At 36.8% G+C, this 22552-nt stretch overlaps 1 protein-coding gene across 13 annotated transcripts in view; it reads left to right on the top strand.

The window, feature by feature from the left end:
* Nucleotides 1–22552, top strand: part of RYR2 (ryanodine receptor 2) — a 785691-nt gene that overhangs the window by 315485 nt on the left and 447654 nt on the right. For all 13 annotated transcript variants that reach the window (XM_021934115.2, XM_021934128.2, XM_021934136.2 and 10 more), the window contains 4 exons: nucleotides 5072–5086; nucleotides 10683–10757; nucleotides 15526–15604; nucleotides 18455–18567. In XM_021934115.2, the coding sequence (XP_021789807.1) occupies nucleotides 5072–5086; nucleotides 10683–10757; nucleotides 15526–15604; nucleotides 18455–18567 (282 nt within the window). The remainder of the gene's footprint in view (nucleotides 1–5071; nucleotides 5087–10682; nucleotides 10758–15525; nucleotides 15605–18454; nucleotides 18568–22552) is intronic.

The following is a 22552-nucleotide window of genomic DNA, read 5'->3' on the forward strand; positions in this document are numbered from 1 at the left end:
AATTAAAATGGCTTCTGTATAAATCTCCTGATAATATTATTCTGGATAGTTACATCAAAGGTCCATCAATCACCTTCTCTTTCTTTCTCTTTTTCTCCCTCCCTCTCTCCATCCCCTTTTCCCTAATTCCCTTCCTGCCTTCATCTCCTTCCTTCTCTCCCTCATCACTGTCTCTTTGAGCAGCTGTGCATCTGTTTAATCATAAGCCCACTGAGTTATCAAATGCTGCTCTTTACCCTTTAAAAGAGAATAAAACTTCAGAGTACTGGATAAGAAAGTAACTAATGGTCATTTCCATCTATTCCACTCCTAGCCCTTTTCTAACCTATAGCAATGGTTTCCAGTGTGGAGGCCTAGGATTCAGGTCATGAGTGGGGTGAAGACAGCAAAAGGATGGAACAGACTGTGAGATCGTTGTCTATGAAGCATTGTCTATAGACTGAGTGCTGTCTTATACATGTAGTTTCTCTTAAAAAATATGATGATGCTGTTGTGATTGTTAAAATCTATAATCATGTCAAATGTTTCTAACCAGAGAGTTGTTTAAAAATGCATTTCAACACACGATGGCTATTATGGGAGAACCTGCAAAATGCTTTCATCCTGTCAAGGTTCATTCATGTTTGAAATTGTTTTTAAAAATATATGGAGTCTTCTGTATTCTGATATGGGCAATTTTTTGTGTGTAGGTGATGATCTGAATAGAGGGAAAGCTCTATATGTCTTCAGGACATTATTATCCATTTGCCCTCTGTAGAAATCAATGTGTTGCTTTTGATTTAGAGAAATTCTCTATTGAGACAAGCTGGGAAATGAAGAAAGCCCTAGATACCTCTTCTATTTCATGTTTTAGGCATTTATGCAGCTCTTTGCTTTATAAACGTGTCACAGAGATGAAGTGTGAGAACTTATAGTAGCTTATCGGAATCATTTATTTTTCTTTACCCTTCTGAAGAAGAACTACATAATTATATGTACATATATATGTCAAATTTATTATACTGGAAAGAAAAGACATTCCATTTAACTACTGTCTGTACAGAGCTGTTGATAGGCTGAAAAAAACTGTTGCTGCAAATCTGCCGAAGAACAGAGTGAATTCTTTTTAAACATATCTGCATCTCACATAACTAGATTCCAGTGATGGTCATTAATAGGAGTGATACAAGGGCATTTCAGTGGAATGTGTTATTATGTGTGTAACTGCTCATTCATGGGCTGATAGACAAGCCTCTTTCAGATGATTTCTGTACCTGTAATCAACATGTCTGTCTTTTCAGAGTATCTTGGACATTTTTAGCAGGGGAATCCTAGAAAGTGAAACATTTCCATAGGATTTATATAGATTTTTTTAAGACAGGGTCTTGCTCTATCACCCAGGCTGGAGTGTGACTCAAGTGATACTCCCACCTCAGCCTCCTGAGTAGCTGGGACTACAGGCATGTGCCACCATGCCTGGCTAACTTTTTGATTTTTTGTAGAGACAGTGTCTCACTATGGTGCCCAAGCTGGTCTTGAACTCCTGGGCTCAAGCAGATACTCCTGCCCTGGCCTCCCCAAGTGCTGGGATTACAGGCATGAGCCACTGCACCCAGCCAGGTATTTTCATCTTAAGAGCAATAGTTGAAGCTTTTCAATCTCAAATGCTATTCGATAGTATATGTTGATATATGTTTGAAACTCAGAATTGTTATTGTTAATTTTTTTCTCCTAAAAATTGTTGGGACTATCATTAATTAATTATTGCTACCTAGAAATCCTAGTCTTTGATGGTGAAATATCCTTGTTTTCTCAACATAATGAAATTTACCTGATCTTTCCTCGCGAAGGAGAGGTTACCAGTTGGAGAATTATGGAGAATCCTAGTATCTTGATATGTGGAGAGGAAAAGATGGCAAAAAGGCTTAAATTTGATGCATATTTTGTGTGCAGAGTAGGGCATTTTGCCTCCTTAATGGAAACTTCATGCTAGAATGACTTCTGAGGCTATTCTGAAATTGTTGCATTTGATAATCCTTTTTAATGGCAAGCCCCCAAATGTTTGGTGCTTTGTCACTAAATCCTTATCTATATAATTTTTGAGGAGACATTTCAATAACAGTTTTTTTTAAAGTTCTAAGGTAGGTTTTTAGAAGTGACTTTTTAAAAATCAGATTTTAGTTCATGAAACTGAAATACCAGTTTTAAAAAACCAAGGTTGAACTGAAAGGCATCATTATGATAGAGGAGCTCTTCTACATCACCTGAATTATTGTTTCCTTCTTTGCACCAAGAGCAGATTAAATATGCATTCTCTTGATATCCAGTACTTGTTAGCAATTTTCAGAGTAAAGTATTGCCGTTTGATTTGTTTTTTCTATTCATAATCATTTGCGTTTGCTAGGAAAGTGCCTTAGCTTATGCTTATAGACAAAAGATGATTCTGCTTCTTTTTGTCATCCATTTGACACCCAGGGCCATCTATGTGTTAAAATGTAGCAATAGCAATTTCTCTCCTTGACTTCCATGTTAATGTAGCATGTGCCCTCAGGTTTTGCTTATATTTGGAGCTCCATCTGACCTGTCAATTCTGGATTAATCTAAACCTAGGACACTGAGTTACTGACACCTGCAGTTTTAGCCTAAAGAACTAAAATTTCCACCTTTGTGTTTCTGTGCAAATTAATCATCCAAAAAATTCTAAGACACAAAGCTGGTTGGAATCCATGACTATCATTGTCCATATAGTCATCCCTTACTCTATTTTGTGTAATGAAATTTTAGCTCTTGTCTATTAAGCCTCTCATTAGTGAAATAAATCAAATAGTTCATTTATTTGCTAACTTACTGTAAGCACAAAAACTACGTTCTCCACACCCAAAGAGGCTGCTTTCTTCGACATTTGTCTTTATGTGTTTCTTTTTTCTACTTTCCATCATATCAATTTTAAAGGGTTTTTGTTGTTATTCTTTTTCTGTTTGTTGCTTTTATCATACAGAAGCAGTGCTTACATTGAATTAAACTAATATACTCATCGTTTTTGTTTCAATGTGCTTTGCTTTCTTCTTTTGCCTTAAACGATCCCTTTGAATGTCTCCTGATGCTATAACTTTGGTAATATCTAGCCCTTAAACCAATTTGAACAAGAAATGATTTGTACAGAAAGTTAATGTCTATAATTCCACTAATACCACAATCTTTCATGTTCTTGATTATCTTTTGAAAATGATATTTGTGTATTACACCTGCTCTTCTTTCTCAGTCTACAGAAGGATATTTCAGCATTTGCTATTTTTCAGTAGTCATACTATTTTATCGTGTATGCAGCTTGCTCTCCTCTGTGTCTTATTCTTCCTGCGGTCGGACACGACTTAGCAATGTGGAACAGCAGACCTCAGTCACTTGGCCGACCACTCTTTTTTTGTTGTTGTCAATACCTACTACAGTTTTAAAGCAGTTCAACTTAGACACCTGACAAAATCAGGCTGAGAACATTTTCTAAAGAAAAGTTTCCCAAACCTAGCTTAATTTAAAAAAAAAAAAAAACTCATGAGAAAGTACCTCTTAACAAACCATGTGCTGTACCAAAATGTTAGGTTTTTGCATTTCTTTGAATTAGGGCTTAATAATGATTTTGCCTAATTCTTTAGTGATAGCTCTCCCATTAGTGAGTCACAGGTGATTGGTCAGTTTAACATGGAAAGTAAGTTTCCTGATAATTATATGTGATTAATATCAGTTATAAAAATGTAACTAAACAGCCTATATTTTCTAAGCCAAGAATGAAAGCTCCTTTACAGTTTTTCCTTAAAATTGTAATATTGAAAATGAAAAAATTAGTCTCAATAGAATTTCCCTTTAATAATATACATATTACTATGTAAATATGTTTCAGGTTACAAGAAACATATTTCTGGATTAATCTAAACCTAGGACACTGGGTAACTGACACCTGCAGTTTTAGCCTAAAGAACTAAAATTTCCACCTTTGTGTTTCTGTGCAAATTAATCATCCAAAAAAATCTAAGACAGAAAGCTGGTTGGAATCCATGACTATCACTGCTCATATAGTCATCCCTTACTTACAAGAAACACATAAAGATAAATATTGAAGAAAGCAGCCTCTTTGGGTGTGGAGAATGTAGTTTTGTGCTTACAGTAAGTTAGCAAATAAGTTACAAAAAATTGTAATATTTACAAATATCTATATTGGAAAACTTTTCCTTGCTGTTTTTCTTACAACTAGTGTCTCTATGATATCTTTTCTCCGTAGGACTTAGACATCAACCTGACAACTAAATTCAGCCCTAAGTTTGGAAATATATCATTGTTTTCTTTTTCGTACTCTTTCATCTGTGTAACTATCCTAGGAATAAGAAGTCAAAGAAACTTTAGAGGTCTAAAGAAAAATGAAGTTATTTGTAGATTTGCATGCACACACACATAATACACATTATGTTTTGTAGAAGAAAAAAAGAGCTATTATATAATTTATGAAAGGAGACTGTGTCATTTTAAGAGAAATAGAAATGCTTTTGTGATTTTTCTTTGAAATTCACCTTTCAAAATATTCAGTGTCTAAGAAATTGCTTACTGTTATTTTGCATGAAATGAGAGCCACTCATTGCAGCGTATTAGTTTACGATCTCCCTTACCTGTTTTAATCTACTGTTTTTATTAAAATGAGTTGGGTTGCTGTTTGCTTTTATCACTGCATTTTTATGAAAAAGATGAAAGTTGGTTTTTTAAAAAGCATTTTCAGATGATCAGTTTTTAAGATAATATCATTTTTGGTGCTTAAATAGATTGTAAATGGAATCACTCATTAAAGTAGAGCAGCATGTTTTCACAGAAAAAGGAAGAAACTAATGTAAAAACTTTTTAAAAGAATTTTGCTCGCTACAGCTTTTCTCTAGCATGTAGTTGATACTAAGTTTTGTTGCGATAACACGGTGAATGTGTTTTTTTATGTTTATTGTTTAAATAGCTCCATTTAGGATAATGGAGCCTTTATAAGTAAGAGGTATTTTTAAGGAAATCTTTGAGATCATGTCTATTTAATGTTTCCTCTCTTTTCCTTATGCCCCTACAGAAATTCATGATGAAGGTAAGACATCGTAATATATCTGCTGTGTATATATAGCAGATATATTACTATATATGGATTATATATGTATATATCTGCATATTAGTATAGCTGTATTATATATGTAACAGATATATATATATATTACTATATATCAGCTGTATATATGTGATACTTTGTATGTTTTATGTATGGTTACACACATTTGTTTTACTTTTGAATCCATGTAACTTTTCTTCACATGCTTTAAAATGTTTAAATATTAAACTTTGGAGCTTTTAGATTTAGATAAATCACATGTTTAGATTTAAAAGCTCAACAAACAAAAATGTCAAGCCAAAATTTGACACTTTTGGGTCATATTGTAACATGTTTAATTGCTAACATTAAGAATTTTTCTTATTAAAACAATTTTAATAACTCTCCATTTAGAATGTTCACTCTGGGCATTATGTTGACTTTGCATTTATGCACTTTTGTATGAATACAATGGGAAATTCTTCCACTGGGAAATTAGGGGAGGCACCAAGAAACTACTTCTACTTACTCCAGGAGACGTGAAAATAATTCAGCCAGCCCCTTTTCATTTCTCGACTGGATTGGAAAAGTGAAAATATTGTAAAAGTAGACAAATAAAAAGAAAAGAGTAAAGCATGTGGACGTGTCATTGAAGGAATACGTAAGGGACAGACAGGAAGAAGAGTAGACTATGGTTATTTTAGGATATATAGTAGAAAATTTTTGTTTCATTTTCATATGCCCACTACATTTCTCCTATAACATTTATGGGGTTTAATTTTTTTAATCTTAAAAGCCAAGAAACAATGGGTAGGTAGAAAAATTGATATTCAGTTAAGAAAGCCTTAAAATAAGTGATAATTTTGAAAGAAATAGACTGTGAGAAATATTAAATCAAAATCTCACATATAGATGGAAAAGGTTGCTTTGAAGCAAGGGATGCATGTTCTTGTCAGTCTGTTGAATTTTGTGGTTAAATCCATCATGTTTAATAAAACTGAACCAGGTGCATTGCGGGATACCCTAAACTGGACCTGTTCACTACCAGTAAGAATTTGGCATTTTGGATGGGAGGACAGAACAGTGCATTTCTTTGAAGACATCTATCAACCAGGACATGGAACATCTTCCAGAATTTCCAAGAACTCTAGCTCTTATTTTTCAGTAGAAAGTATGATCACATTTTGAAGAGAGGACATTAATCCCTAAATTAGACATATCATGAAACAAGAGTTTGGATTGGAAAAATATTAAAAACAGCAAAATAGGAATATTTCCTCTCTTTGCAAATACTAATAACTAACTTATGATTATGGGTTTGAGAAACTTTAGTTTTTCATGCTAAATCTGCATTTGCTGTATTCATTTTATCATCTCACTCTTAATTCAACTGTACCATACTGTATAGACTTCCCCTTGGGAAGGGTGAATGAAATGGTGGCCTGGAACAGACATCTTAAGGTCTCTTGTGAGAACAAATGCGTGTAAAAACCAGTGCAAATAGAAAGATGATGTAGAATTAGTTAAAAGCAGATGGTATGCCTAAAATAATTTAATTAGGCCCCCAGTTCTTTTAACTTCAAGGCCAGAAGGCCAATAGTTATTTTCACACTTGCAGTGGATGATCTGGAAAGGTTAGAATTGGATTAAGGGGAAGGCACATGCATGTAATTACAGTAATTTAAGTCACTTAAACAGAAAAACATGCTGAATTTTATCTCGCTTTCACCTTTCAATCATGCTTTGCTTTGGGTTTCGTACGGAAAAGGCATTAACTTCTTAGAACCAGATGGATGCTTTCTTGTTGTGGGAGCTTATTTCTGCTGGATGGTGCTAAACAGTGGTGCCCTAGGACTGTCCTAAGCCTGATCTGTTCCCTGTGGAGACTTTCCATGAAGACACCATCCCCAGTAAGCCAGTCCGTGTCAAACGGATGTCTTGACAATGTCAAACTGGCCTTTTCAGGCACCTTTATTTCAACTGAGGCCAGGATTCTCATTGATTGTTATAATCCTTCAGTGACCCCATTGTGTGATTCACTATTTTATTTTTTAAGAGACAGGGTCTTGCTCTGTCACCCAGGCTGGAGTACAGTGGATAGCTCACTGCAACCTGGAACTCCTGGGCTCCAGTGGTCTTCCTTCCTCAGCCTCCTAGGTAGTTGGGATTACAAGCATGAGGCACTTTGCCTCATGCTTTTTTTAAATACAGTTGGCCGTATTTAAAAAACACGGAGCCCAAAAGCAAAAAAAGCAAACCAGAAAGAACAAAATATAGAACCAGTAATTTTAATGTGTATATAAACCTCTTTAGTCACACACATACACACGCACACACACATACTATATATATATGTAAATTATATATATATATAAATGAAACCTGTAAACCTCTTTAGTCACACACACACACACACTATATAAATAAATAAATAAATAAATAAATAAATAAATAAATAAATGAAATGTGTAGGCAAAGCTTTACGGTAAAGGAGCACTTTTCTGGTTAACTTCAAGGCCTTGTCCTTCACTTTTAAAAAAATTTTGTTTTGACTAGCGTGGCTGTCAAGTGTTATTAAAGTTCTTGTGGATTTTACAGCTTTGGAACTTCAATCTGGTATGAAAAGGTGAGCTTCTATCAAAGTAATTCAAACCAGACCAAGTAAATAAAATTGTTCTTGGCCACAATAAATCAAATGCATTACAGAAAAAATAAGTGCTCTCTAAAGAGAGCCTCATTCTCTGAAGGAGTATAGTTTTTCTTTCTTTCTTTCTTTCTTTCTTTTTTTTTTTTTTTTTTTTTTTGAGACCGAGTCTTGCTTTGTCGCCCAGGCTGGAGTGCAGTGGTGCAATCTCGGCTCACTGCAAGCTCCACCTCCTGGGTTCACGCCATTCTCCTGCCTCAGCCTCCCAAGTATCTGGGACTACAGGCGCCGCCATCACGCCTGGCTAATTTTTTGTATTTTTAGTAGAGACGGGGTTTCACCGTGTTAGCCAGGATGGTCTCGATCTCCTGACCTCGTGATCCGCCCGCCTCGGCCTCCCAAAGTGCTGGGATTACAGGCGTGAGCCACCGTGCCCGGCAGGAGTATAGTTTTTCAAAGTAGATTTTTCCCTTTTCTTCTCAGTTATGTGAAAAAAGTGTTTTTTTGTTGTTTTTGTTTTTTTGTTTTTGTTTTTGAGACAGAATCTTGCTCTGTCACCCAGGCTGGAGTGCAGTGGTGCGACCTCAGCTCACTGCAACCTCTGCCTCCTGGGTTCAAGCCGTTCTCCTGTCTCAGCCTCCTGAGAGTAGCTGGGATTGCAGGTGCCTGCCACTACGCCCAGCTAATTTTTGTACTTTTGTATTTTAGTTTCACCATGTTGACCAGGCTGGTCTTGAGCTACTGACCTCATGCGATCCACCCGTCTTGGCTTCCGAAAGTGCTGGGATTACAGGCGTGAGCCACTGCGTCCGGACCCCGAAAAAAAGTGGATTTTTTTTCAGCAGTTTTTCTTATTTTAATACCTTTTAATATCTGTTTTTAGAATAGTTCTGAGTTTTTTCAAGCAAAACATAAAGTTATTTTAAGAAGTTATATGGAACAACAAGAATGTGATATATGTTTAGTAAAAAGGTTATAATAATATTGGATATTGAAGCATCTTTCTGTACTTCTTAAGGCACAGGTCAGTGTCATCACTCTTATTCTGAAAATTTTTAAAGACCTCTTTTTCCTGCAAACAGAAGTACGGATTTCTCGTCATAATATTCTGTGCTTTCCATGGTCTTTCCCTGATCTAATTTTATAATTCCTGTGAAGTTTTCCTGTGCAACCCAACACTAAAATTCCATGATTGATTCCTCCTTCTTACACACCTTATGATTATATACCATGACCCCTGTATACATACTCCTCACTCAGCCTGAAGTGGGCCTCCCCATATCCAGCTTTTCATTTGACACCTCTGCTGAGTGCTTACCATGGCCTGACCTCACACTCAAAGCTGGAGGTGAAATGATAATCAGCACAGTGTCATTGTCCTTGAGGAGTTTTCAGTCTGATCAAGGGGAGGAGGGTTCTTGGGTAGAGTGTAAGGTCAATGTACAGGTGTATACCTAGGGCTGCAGGAGGATGGGGAGAGTGACTAGCTTTGAGGAAACTGGATGAGGCTTCATAGAGGGAGGTAGTCTTTAATCTGAGTTTTAAAAAGTAGAGGGGGAAAAAATCTGAGTATAAATGGGCCTGTGCAATTCAAACCTGTGTCGTTCAAAGTCACATGTACGTAAAATATGTAAAAGTTTCATTCCATTCTTATAAAAACGTTATTAAATTATCAAATCAATACATATTTATTCTATACAGTTTGGAAGTTACGGAAGAAAAATCCTTGAGTTACACTAAGAGGAAAAAACTATTGGAGGCTTTCTTATTAAAAAGGCTTTATACGACAGAGAAGACTAGAGGGAGAGGGAAAGTTGTGTTTCGAGATAGGGCAGCATGAAAGCAGTATGGCATACTCAGGGAAGGGAAAGTGAGTATGTTTGGACACAGGGTGATTGAAGATGAGACTAGAGATGAGTGAGACAAAGTCTCTCTGTACTTCTCAAAGGGGTCTCTGGACCAACAGCATCAGTATCACCTGGAAAATTACTGAAATGAAACTTCTCTGTAACTACCCCAGACCTACTGAATCAAAATCCCCGTGGTAAGGGCCAGGAATCTGTGTTTTTACAAGCTCTCCAATTTAAGAAGCACTCTTCTATTTCATGGAAAGGGATTGATTGAACTCTTTCCTGTAAGCAATTGGGAGGAATGAGAAGTTTTTAAGCCTGGAGGCGTTATGATCATTTTTGTGTTTTAGGAAGACTCATTCATTGAGTCAATGTTTATTTATTTATTTATTGAGATGGAGTCTTGCTCTGTTGCCCAGGCTGGAGTGCAGTGGTGCAATCTCAGCTCACTGCAACCTCTGTCTCCCGGGTTCAAGCAATTATCCTGCCTCAGCCTCCCGAGTAGCTGAGATTACAGGCATGCACCACCACGCCTGGCTAATTTTTGTATTTTTAATAGAGACAGGGTTTTGCCATGTTGGCCGGGTTGATCTCGAACTCCTGACCTCAGGTGATCTGCCCGCCTCGGCCTCCCAAAGTGCTGGGATTACAGAGGTGAGCCACCGTGCCTGGCCTGAATCAACATTTATTTAGTGCTTCTTGTATGTCCGGCGTGTAGGTAGGCACTTGGAATACAATGGTGACGAAGGTACCATGGTTCCCACCCAATGGAAACTGTAATATAATGGAAAACAGATTATAATTAAGTACATTATGAATAAATAACTATAAATTATGATAATTATTTACTGATACCAAGTTTATTATTCAAGAACTAGATAAATGCTATTCTTGAACTAGATAAAACCCCATAATAGAGGTTACATGAACTTTATTCCAATGTACACATTATTTCAACAGCACTTTGCTTGTCTGCACGAGTTCTTAATGCATTCTTTCCTACTAACGTTCCTTTAAGAACAAGAGAGTATTTTATCGACTTGCGAGTTAAGTTACCCTTTTGTGTTTTTCTCTTTTGTTCTCCTTTTTTCTCTTCTCTCTAAAGACTGCTCAGGGTGGTGGTCATCGAACACTCCTCTACGGACATGCCATATTGCTGCGCCATTCCTACAGTGGCATGGTGAGTACGCGTTTTATTTCATCTCCCTGTGGTCATGCTGATCCATTTGGGGATCGGAAAATGGTCAGAAAATGCTGGTAGCATCATTTCTGCAATGGTATCAATGAGCTTGGATGTATGTATTCTTTAATATCTTTGTACCCTTGTTAGTTTCTCGTGTAAAAGACGAAAGTCAGCTCACATGACTTTTAAGGTCCTTCAGTTCTATCATTATATGCTTACCATGTTTAGTATCTTACTTTTGGTAGAGTAGTTTTAGGAGGAGAGAGGTGTAAGAGTCAAATAAGAGATATTTCTTTTCAGATTTTGTTTTAAAGAGTTCATTTATTAGAGATATAAAGTATCTTTATTGAAAGATCCGATTTAAGAAAATCTACCTCTGAGCTCCGGTATTAATTGTACTCACCAACTTCTTTTTCTTCTTCACCAGGTTTCTCTGTTTCCACATCTGCTCCTCCTTTCACCCAGTTATTCATTAGGCTTCTCTTGGGCACAGTTTTCTCATTCTCTGCCTCATGTATATATGCACAAATAGACATGTGTATATGTAGATATGTAAATGTTTTAAAAATATATTTTATAAATTCTTTAATGTATTCTTAGATATTACATATACAGCTGAACCTTGAACAACACAGGAGTTAGAGTGCCAATCTCCTGCACAGTAGAAAATCACGTACAACTTTTGACTCCCTCAAAAGATAACTATTAATATCCTACTGTTGACCAGAAGCCTTACCGATACCAGCCAACACATATTTTGTATATGTATTATATGCTGTATTGTAATAAAGTAAGCTAGAGAAAAGAAACTGTTAAGTATATCAAAAGAAAAATAGATTTTCTATACATTAACTGGAAATGGATCATCACAAAGACTTTCATTGTCTTCGTGTCAAATAGGCTAAGGAGGAGGAAGAGGAGGAATTGGTTTTACTGTCTCAGGAATGGTAGAGCGGGGAAGAACATCTTAGTAAGTGGGCTTGGGCAGTTCAAACCTGTGTTGTTCAAGGGTCAACTGTACATAAAATATGTAAAAAAATATGCGAAAGTTTCATTCCATTCTTCTTTTTTGAGATGGAGTCTTGCTCTGTCGCCCAGGCTGGAGTGCAGTGGCGTGATCTCAGGTCACTGCAAGCTCCGCCTCCCGGGTTCACGCCATTCTCCTACCTCAGCCTCCCGAGTAGCTGGGACTGCAGGGCCCGCCACCTCGCCCAGCTAATTTTTTTGTATTTTTTTAGTAGAGACAGGGTTTCACCGTGTTAGCCAGGATGGTCTCAATCTCCTGACCTCGTGATCTGCCCATGTCGGCCTCCCAGAGTGCTGGGATTACAGGCGTGAGCCACCACACCTGGCTTCATTCCATTCTTATAAGAGCTTTATTAAATTATAAAAGCAATACATAGTCTATATGATTTGAAAGTTGCAGAAGAAAAATTCTGATGACACTAAGAGGAAAAAATTGTTGGAGGCTTTTTTTTTTTTTTTTTTTTTTGAGACAGTCTCGCTCTGTCGCCCAGGCTGGAGTGCAGTGGCCGGATCTCAGCTCACTGCAAGCTCCGTGTTGGAGGCTTTTAAAAAAAGTTTTAATCTCTTCTGTCCTAACGATTTTTTTTTTTAACATAATTGAGATCTTACTATATTACCAAATTTATATCCTTTTGTTTTTTGAGATAGGGTCTTGCTGTCACCCAGGCTGAGGTGCAGTGGTATGATCATGGCTAACTGTAGCCTTGAACTCCTGGGCTCAAACGATTTTCTTGCTTCAGCCTTCTGAGTAGCTAGGACTACAGGCGCCTGCTGCCACACCTGGCTAATTTTTAAATTTCTTGTAGAGATGGGAGTCTCACCATCTTGCCTAAGCTGGTCTTGAACTCCCAGGCTGAAACGATCGTCTCACCTTGGCCTCCCAAAGTCCTGGGATTACAGGCATGAGCCACTGTGTCCAGCGTGACTTTTTTCTTCCTTTTCTTGTAACATAAGCATTTTCCATGTTGTTTAAATTGTCAATATAATTTTAGTGGCTACATGATAGTTCAATATCTAGAATATTATATAATATCTATAATAATATACTTGATCATTCCTTTTAAAAAGTAGGTGATTCCCATATTATGTAAATTGTTCTATAGCAGAAGACTAAGTATCAATACCACTATCCAACAAGCACACACCAATTTTCAACCTCAATCATGGATATTTACGTGATTACTTTATTTTAATTGTCTATTTAATGAAATTCAAAAGTATAGGATGAGAAGTATAGGAAATACATGGACGTGACTTTAATGATGGTTTAATAATATCATTTCTTTTAATGTGTTATATCACATAAATAGGTCAGATAAGAAAACTCGTGATCATGTTAGCAAGTGCTGGAAAAGGTTGTTAATAAAACTCGATGCTCATTCTTAATAAAAACTAAACATTGATTATTTCCTCAGAGATAAAGATTATTAGTGTCAAATCAATAGTGAACATTGTAATTGTGAAATGCTGAAGCCATTTTAAAAATCAAATTAACTAAAATAAAAATAAGAATGTGTTTTATTTACCATTGCTGACTAACATTGTTCTGGAAATTTTGGCTGACGTGTCAAGATATAAAATAACATAAAACAGTTTCATAAAGTGGTTGGATGTAAGAAAAATATGTAAAAACAATTTGTATAGAGCAATCACATATTAAAATTTTATGGAAAGAATTCCACATTCTGCAGCAATCAAAACACATGAACTGCATGAAATAATAAATGTGAGGGTTTCTTTTAAGACAACTACTCTCTATACATAATAGTTGGGTTAAGAGCCTGAACTTGGTTGTTAGATTTGGATTCAGTTTGCTACATGCTGGCCAGCCTGGGATATTTTGCATAATTAAGCCTATAATTACATCTGAAATTTTTATACATTCATTAAATAAATATTATTTGGCATCTACTATGTGCTAGGTACTGTTTTAGGTCCTGGATATAGTAGTGAATAAGACCAAGTTCTTGCTCTCTTTAATGAACACTTAGTGGGATAATCATTGTATCTACCTCAGAGTTACTGGAAACACTAAGGAGAAAGCATATGTTAATCATTACAGTGCCTAGTACTGTACTGTTTTAGAAAAAACTATAGAAGACTTTAATAGGAATCACTTTATTTTTGTCTAGGAAGTCTGATTATTGCAAAGTTGTTAATTTTTTAAAAAATAAAGGCAGATGTTAAGCACAGTTTATATTTAAAGTCTATAAACATAGGGGATTATCGTGGGCTGCCTGTCTTGAGATCAGACTGACACTTCAGCTGTGGCTAAAAACAAGTTTAGGGACCCTTGAAGCCTCTTGACTATAACCTTGGGAGCCATTGCTTTTTAGTTAAGAGTCAGAATCAGAGTCTGCATTTCACATCCCCATGACCCTGAATTCCACGTAACATACCAGCATATCGGCCACTGATTGGTCCATCTGCCTTCTCACACTCACAGACATACACTTAGCTGGATAGGCCCTATACCATCATAAGAAATTTCTAGCCTTTGCATTAATTTTCTAGTGATCCGAAAGGGGGCTTGCTGGCAGTGCACTTGCTTGGTGATGGTAGTGTAGTTTGAGATCCTACCACATTTATCTTTGTGTTTCTGTTCTTACAACACATTCATCTTTGTGTCTGTGTTCTTACAACACGATGTGGCATGGAGGTTGGGGAGCAGTAGGCTTGAAAAATGATCCTAAACTTGATGTCCAAGAATATACAGTTAGGAACACCTGAGGGTGGGAAGAATAAGGAGATGACGGTGTTCAAGAGTGATTACTCCTGTGGAAAATGCACATGTATGGAGACACACAATAAACCTCATTTTAGTGCAATGACATGCTGTGCACCAAAATAAATTCTAGGTGGATTTCAAAGAGTTAAACATTTTTAAATGAAAACAAAGCTAGAAGATAAAAGAGAATAGTCTTCAAATTTGTTTGGGAGAAAGATTTCTAACTGTCAGATTACATTGTACTTTTGCAGATGATCATGAATATCACATGAAGTGAGAGATGTACAAATACATCCCCAGTTACTTGTCTTCCTGTACTGACAGAGAACATTTCCTTAGTCTTTTATAAGGGAAAAAAGACTACAATTCCTTTAGGATATTGCCCCTAATGCATGCTGTTCTGCCTCATAGACATTTAAAAATCTGGGCTTTGTGCAGAAGCATCGAGATTTTCAGGAAAACACTAAGAACAGCAGGGATAGATGGACGCCAAATTACAGGTCAAAATAAGACTCCGCTGGTACAACTGTAAACCTTAATGAGAGCCAGTTGCTGTGGCTCATGCCTATAATCCCAGCACTTTGGGAGGTGGAGGTGGGAGATTGCTTGAGTTTAGGGGTTTGAGATCACCTTGGCAACATAGGGGGATCTCATCTCTATGAAAAAAAAAATTAACTGGATGTGGTGGTGCACACCTGTGGCCCCAGCTACTTGGGAACCTGAGGTAGGAGGATCACTTGAGTCTAGGAGTTCGAGACCAGCCTGGGCAACATGGTGAAACCCCATCTCTACAAAAAAAGAAAATAATTAGCTGGGCATGGTGGCATGTCCCTGTAGTCCCAGCTACTCAGGAGGCTGAGGTGGGATGATTGCTTGAGCCCAGGAGGTTGAGGCTACAGTGAGCTGTGATCACACCACTGCACTTCCAGCCTGTGCAACAGAGCAACCTTGTCTCAAAAACAACAGACAAACAAAGCCTCTACTTACAACTACTGATTTTGTATTTTGCAGTATCTGTGCTGCCTGTCCACCTCCCGGTCTTCAACTGATAAGCTGGCTTTTGATGTTGGCTTGCAAGAGGACACCACAGGTGAGCACCTTGTGCTGCGGGAAGCTGGGTTCAGAGAGAGCCCTGATGAGATTGAATTGGAAGAAACTGGGAAATACAATACATGGGATGAATGTTCTTATGAATGGGGTCAGGAAAAAATGTTCTAATGAAAGTTTTTCCTAGAAGGGGGAAGTGTGTATCATTACTCTTGGTTATTCCCACATCATTAGTTGGATGTTCAAACTAGGCTTCAAACCTTATTCTCCTTGTAGGTTTGGATAGAAAATTAATATTTACTACATGATTTACTGGATGTTAACCATATTAATGTGCACTAATTAGTTTGTGAAGTAATTCTACATATCTCTCTCATCTTAAAAATGTTTTTAAGTCTGAAAATATAACATACTTGATGCCAACATTCAAATAAAAAGGTCAAAAATGAAAGTCTCCTTCATTTCTCTGCCCACAGGGCATTCTTCTACATACCTGTCCAAACAGATGCGCATTTTCAGATTTGTGAAACAAAAATGTATATATTAACTTTTTTTTTTGGCGAATCAAAATAGGAGAACACAAATTTGATGTTCTCCTCAATACTCTGAGGATTTTGCATTGACTTTATATACCCCTATAAAATTGGACTGTTTTGTCTTTTACAATGAGCATACATCCCTGTGTAATTAAAATAAAGACCAAGTAGAAAAAAGAATAGAAGGAAATAGTTCAACTTTTATTAAGTTGTTGCTTTGAAGAGTGAGATCAAACTGTCCTCTCACTCCACTCCCCCTCTTTAAAGTATTTCCCCATATTCACTAAATTGTTTTTACAAACAGTGAGAAGGTAAAAATAAAGCTATGTTTATGAGCCTCATACACATTTTAATAGACCAACACATTGTCTTGTACAAGAAATTCCAAGAACCCCCAGCACCAGAAATATACATAAATATATTATTCTGATTTTGTTTTGTATAGACTCTATCATTCCCCTGTATTTTTGCTAGTTTTTTAGTTATTCTAATTAGTGTATTTCAGCACACAGTTAAATGAGAAAGTTGTCAGTTCCCTCTTCATAAGAAGTAAAAGACACAGTCTAGAACGTGTTTTCATACATTGAGAAGATTATGTAATAGTCAAAACAAAACAAGTCAGTGTTTCTCCCTGCGTCCTGATTTCCTTACGCTACTCTCTTTTTTTCCCATAGCTTCCTACTTCTTCTGAATTCCTTAATTATTTATGGTATTTATCATTTGTTGTCTGCCTGCCTTCATCAGAATTAAACTCACAAGGCAGATAATTTTTTCTTCCTTGTTTATTGATGTATCCCAGCCACTAAAGCAATGATTAGCCAATAGTGGGTACTCTATAAATGTTTGAGTGAATGAAAAACTACCTGCAACTGTAAAAATGTGAATTGGATGAATGAAGATAAAGAATTATGCCAGGTGACATTCAGGTTAGATTATGGTTTGTATAAGAAAAGCAAGTTAGGCTATGGTTTATGTAAGAAAAAACACAGATTATATATTGACTGTGAGAATACTTACAAAATGTTATTTGGTAATTCATTTATTCATTCATGCAAAATGAATTTTTAGTGAGTGCTTATAATAGGCTAGCAGGAGCTGGAGAAACCTCAGTGAACAAAACATAACAAGGCCAACTAATAGGAACTTACATTCTGGCCTTGAGGAATTAGTCAAGAAAAAAAAAGATTTATGGAAAAACCATAAAGTTGAGTGAAGGCAAAGAATGATAAATGATGACAGATTTTGTGAAAACACTACTCTCATTTTGGGATAGAAGTCGCATTTAGGTTTTCAAAGGTATTATGAACAGAATGAAGAATGGCATGCTGACGCTTATATGTTAGGTATTGGGAAGAAAGAGTGAAGAGACATGTGGCTCATGAGGCTTATGCTTGACTTATCCTAGAAGAAATTGTTTGGTTGATGTAAACCAAGATCTTTTATAATTCATTCTTCTACAGAAAGATTCTCTTATATGTTACCTTTAGATTAATAGAAAACACCACGGCCGGGCGCGGTGGCTCACGCCTGTAATCCCAGCACTTTGGGAGGCCAAGGCGGGAGGATCACAAGGTCAGGAGTTCAAGACCAGCCTAACCAACATGGTGAAACCCCGTCTCTACTAAAAATACAAAAATTAGCCAGGCATGGTGGCGGGTGCCTGTAGTCCCAGCTACTCAGGAGGCTGAGGCAGGAGAATCGCTTGAACCTGGGACGTGGAGGTTGCTGTGAGCTGAGGTTGTGCCATTGCACTCTAGCCCGGGCGACAAAGTGAGACACTGTCTCAAAAAAAAAAAGAAAAAAAAATGAAAACACCACATTTTAAAATAATAAAGTAAAAAGGGGACAGGATAGTACAATCTTCAGATGATAATACTTTGCATCCTTTTTTTGAGTCAGCATCGAAAAATAACTACTGAGAAAATTTTCAAAAAATTGCTACAACACAATCATCACATCACAAAACCCCAAGTCTTTATGAAAATTGTCAAAAAATGAGATGATTTTATAGAAAGCAATTGAACGGTATAATGACATGTGCGTGTGTAAAGAATGAAATCAGATCAGTGTGAGTGGTGAATTTTGTCTTACATGAGTATAAATAAATATCCATTTAAAGCAATTCTTCGTGGATGAAAAAGGCATCAGCATTCCGTAAGTGTCACACCCAGTTTCTATGAAAAGAATCTTATTTTATCCTAAGCTAAGGCTTAATTCTTTCTCTTTTCCTGGTGTAAGAGATTAATTTGCATTAATTCCAGATTTCTGGAAGTTGTGTGTTTGGAATCGTTGGCAAAGAAAATAGATTTTAACCCAGAGGAACTTTTTTTGTGTTTCACATATCCATATCTCTGCAGGGGAGGCTTGTTGGTGGACCATACACCCTGCCTCTAAGCAGCGATCAGAAGGAGAAAAAGTACGAGTTGGAGATGACCTCATCTTAGTTAGCGTGTCCTCTGAAAGGTACTTGGTAAGTGTGGCAAGTAGAATCATGTATCTGGTGATATGCTAAATGACAAGTCAATAAAATGATCTCTTTAAGGTTTATATTGTAAATTGTCTACAACAATTGCTTATAACCATTCCTCTATCTCTATTAGATTAATTATAAATACTTTCCCAAATAGAAGGAGAATGTGATGTGAGTGGAATATCAGGTTTGTTCAGGCAGGCTTCCCTCGTGACCTTGATATGCATGTTCATGATATTGATAGTACCTTTTAATAAAATACTTTATTAATAGAATGTAAATGCAGTCTAATTAGGAATTAAAAATTCCATGGTCTTTATTTTGCACCTGATGAAAAGGCTATATTAATGAGGTTGTGACTACCTCTTTTGATATTTATGAAAGCAAATTATTATGTGAGGAACACTTGCCTTGTTAAGAAAGGAGAAATAGACAAAATAAGAAACAGTTTGAAGTCTATCATTGACATTGCATTGTTTCAAAGAGTAGGGGCTGGAAATGGGAGAATGAAGAAAGAAGTTTGTGTTTAATCATTAAATGTTGTATTAGTCTGTTTTCATGCTGATGATAAAGACTACCCAAGACTGGGCAATTTACAAAAGAAAAAGGTTTATTGGACTTACAGTCATGGCGGAAGGTGAAAGACACGTCTCACGTGGCAGCAGACAAGAGACGAGAGCTTGTGTAGGGGAACTCCTCTTTTTAAAACCATTAGATCTCATGAGACTTATTCACTATCCTGAGAACATGGGAAAGACTTGCCCTCCATTATTTAATTACCTCCCACTGGTAAGATTTGGGTGGGGACACAGCCAAAGCACATCACATGCATTTTGAACTTTTGTGGTGAGGTCAATATGTATTTAATTTAACTGATTTAGTAAGTTGTAGTTTTGCCAGAGAATAGTCCAATACAGAAGTTTACAGTAAATTGAAATGAAGTAAGTTGAAATAAAGATGTGAAGGATGCTAGAGCAAAATATTCATTTTAAGGTTGAAAAGTGACTACATAAATATAAAATGGGGCATTGTAAACTTTATATGAATATTCACGTGAAAAATCCCAGACATCACCGTGTGTGATGATTGAAACAAAAATCTGAAATAGGGCACGTGGCAATTTAGCAGATACTGGGGTATGGAAAGTGTTTTACCATGACCATAAATCAAAATGTAGTTCATGCGTTACTGGTTTAGGATTAAGTAAGTAGTTGATACTCCCTTGTTCTATAAACATGAACTAGGGTAAGTTTGGGAGTGTTGTAAGTCAGTTTTGGTTTACCAATACTCTTAATTCCAGATTTGAAACATTTCTAGGAAGATTGGTTTTGTTTTATTTCACTTGCCTTGTAGAAGAGGTAATGATGAAGACAAGGAAATGATATAACAGTGTCTCGTGTAAATGACAGAAACTATTAAATTAAATGGAGTGTGTGATGTTGCATAGCTATTAGGGAGGCCTGGAGTGTTTCTCTACTTTTGTCCCTTAACCAGTGTAGATAGAAATAGTCACCATGTGAATTTCTAAGACAATACAGGTGTGCAGATTGTAAAATAAGCACTTATTAAGTCCTTGCTATATGCCATGTGCTATGTATGTTAAAGTGATGTGTTTTGATCAGATATGCATTTTTAATTGCAGTTATACCTAGAAACCAATAGCAGTAGAAATAATTCATGCACACTTTTTAATATATAAATTATACACATTCTATTTTGATTTCAACATAACTATGAATTTTTTCTTATTGTTGTTGTTGTTGTACAATTTGTACTTCCGCTATGTATCAGAGTTTACTTGACAGGATGGCATCATTATGAACTGAAAAATTAAAAATCCAGACCTCACAGGGCCAGCACTGTTCTATCTATCTATCTATTCTACAACTAACCACCTGAGAAAGTCATGTAATTCTCTGAACTCTGGCTTTCTCGTCTGTAAAAAATGAGGTTGATGCTAATAATAATACATAGCACCAAGGTTATTGTGAGAAAGCAATGAGATATTGGATTTAAATATGGGCAGAATTAAAAAGCACTATACAAGTGAAAGTAATAATAATGATGATACATGAGATTTACCTCCTATGGAAGGAAATACACCTCATGATTAATTAAAATTTATGATTTCCAAGCTACATTTTATTTTATTTTATTTTATTTATTTTTTTGAGACAGGGTCTTGCCCTGTGGCCCAGGCTGGAGTACTGTGGCGATCATAGCTCACTGAAGCCTCAACCTCCTATTCTTCCCAGTCAGCCTCCCAAGTGGCTGGAACTATAGGGATGAGCCACACCTTGCCAGCCTGTGCTACATAGCCAATTATTTATGTTCTCTTTCCTGGTAACCTTTCATATGGAGCTACAAGAGAGCGGCCAACCAGCGTGTTCAAATTTCGCTTTCATTTGGTAATGAAGTCGTTGCTTTTATTGTTCATCTCTATGAACCTGGCATATGGCAGAAACAACAGGAAAGGCCAAGGACACATTACTCATGCTTTCTATCCTCAAATAATTAGTGGAGAAAACAAATCAAACACATACAGAGCTGTATGAGGATACTGTAAGACAGTAAATACGCATTACAGTGTAGCTTGGAGATGCTGAGGGACATTCCTATGGGTATAGAGATGGTGAATTATTATCTTACATTCCCACCGTGGTGGATTAGTAGCGAGTATATGAAGTACTATGGTGTGGATTCAAAGATTTATTTGGAGGACTCAGTGAAAAGGATCTAGAGAAATTGAAAGATCAAGAAGTGAGTTAGTGAAAGGACTTTGGGATAGGCAGAAATAGTTGAAATAATCTGTAGAATAAACCGTGAATAACTAAAGATGGACTCTGTGTGTGTGTGTATATGTATACATATATATGTGTGTGTATATATATGTATACACACATATATATATATTTGTTTATAAATACAAAGTCTGGTGAGTGTGAACCTGGGCTAATCATGTAACCTTTAGAAACCCTCAGTTCCTTCATCTGGAGTCTGGGAAATAATAAAGAACTTAACTCATAGGGGTGTTATGGGATTAAATGCTGGAATCCAACAAGGCTCGTAGTTCTGTGAATGGCACATAAAAATTGTTTAGTAAGTTACTGTCACTATTTACTTGGGAGATTTGTGCCTGTTAAGAATAGTTAAAGAAGCTGGGCATGGTAGCTCACGCCTGTAATCCCAGCACTTTGGGGGGCCAAGGTGGGCGGATTACTTTAGGCCAGGAGTTCAAGACCAGCATAGCCAAAATAGCAAGACCCTGTCTCTACTAAAAAAAGTACAAAAATTAGGCCAGGCCTGGTGGCTCATGCCTGTAATCTCAGCACTTTGGGAGGCCGAGGCGGGTGGATCACCTGAGGTCAGGAGTTCAGGACCAGCCTGGCCAACATGGTGAAGCCCCGTCTCTACTGAAAATACAAAAATTAGCCAGGCGTGGTGGCAGGTGCCAGTAATCCCAGCTACTCGGGAGGCTGAGGCAGGATAATTGCTTGAACCCAGGAGGCAGAGGTTGCAGTGAGCTGAGATCGTACCATTGCACTACAGCCTGGGCGACAAGAGTGAAACTCCATCTTAAAAAAAAAAAATTAGTTGGGCTTAGTGGTGCACACCTGTAATCCCAGCTACTCAGGAGGCTGAGGCAGGAGAATCACTTGAATTGGGGAGGTGGAGGTTGCAATGGGCCGATACCGTGCCTCATGCCACTGCACTCCAGCCTAGGTGACAGATTGAGACTCCATCTCAAAAAAAAAAAAAAAAAAAAAAAGTGCTTAAAGAAACAACAGATGTTTAACTAGAAGAAGACAGTGGAAGGAATATTATAGGTGATATTAAATAAAGATCTATCAGGTGAAAGCAAGGTTCATCTTCTGAGGAGGTGCTGATGTTGTTAAAAATAAGTAAGTTTAAAAATGTCTGATAACAAATTAGTTAAAACTACCTTCTAAAAATAAACATTTCCAGTCATTGATTTTACAGCTCT

The sequence above is a fragment of the Papio anubis genome, chromosome 1 (genome assembly GCF_008728515.1).
Source record: "Papio anubis isolate 15944 chromosome 1, Panubis1.0, whole genome shotgun sequence".
NCBI lineage: Eukaryota > Metazoa > Chordata > Mammalia > Primates > Cercopithecidae > Papio > Papio anubis.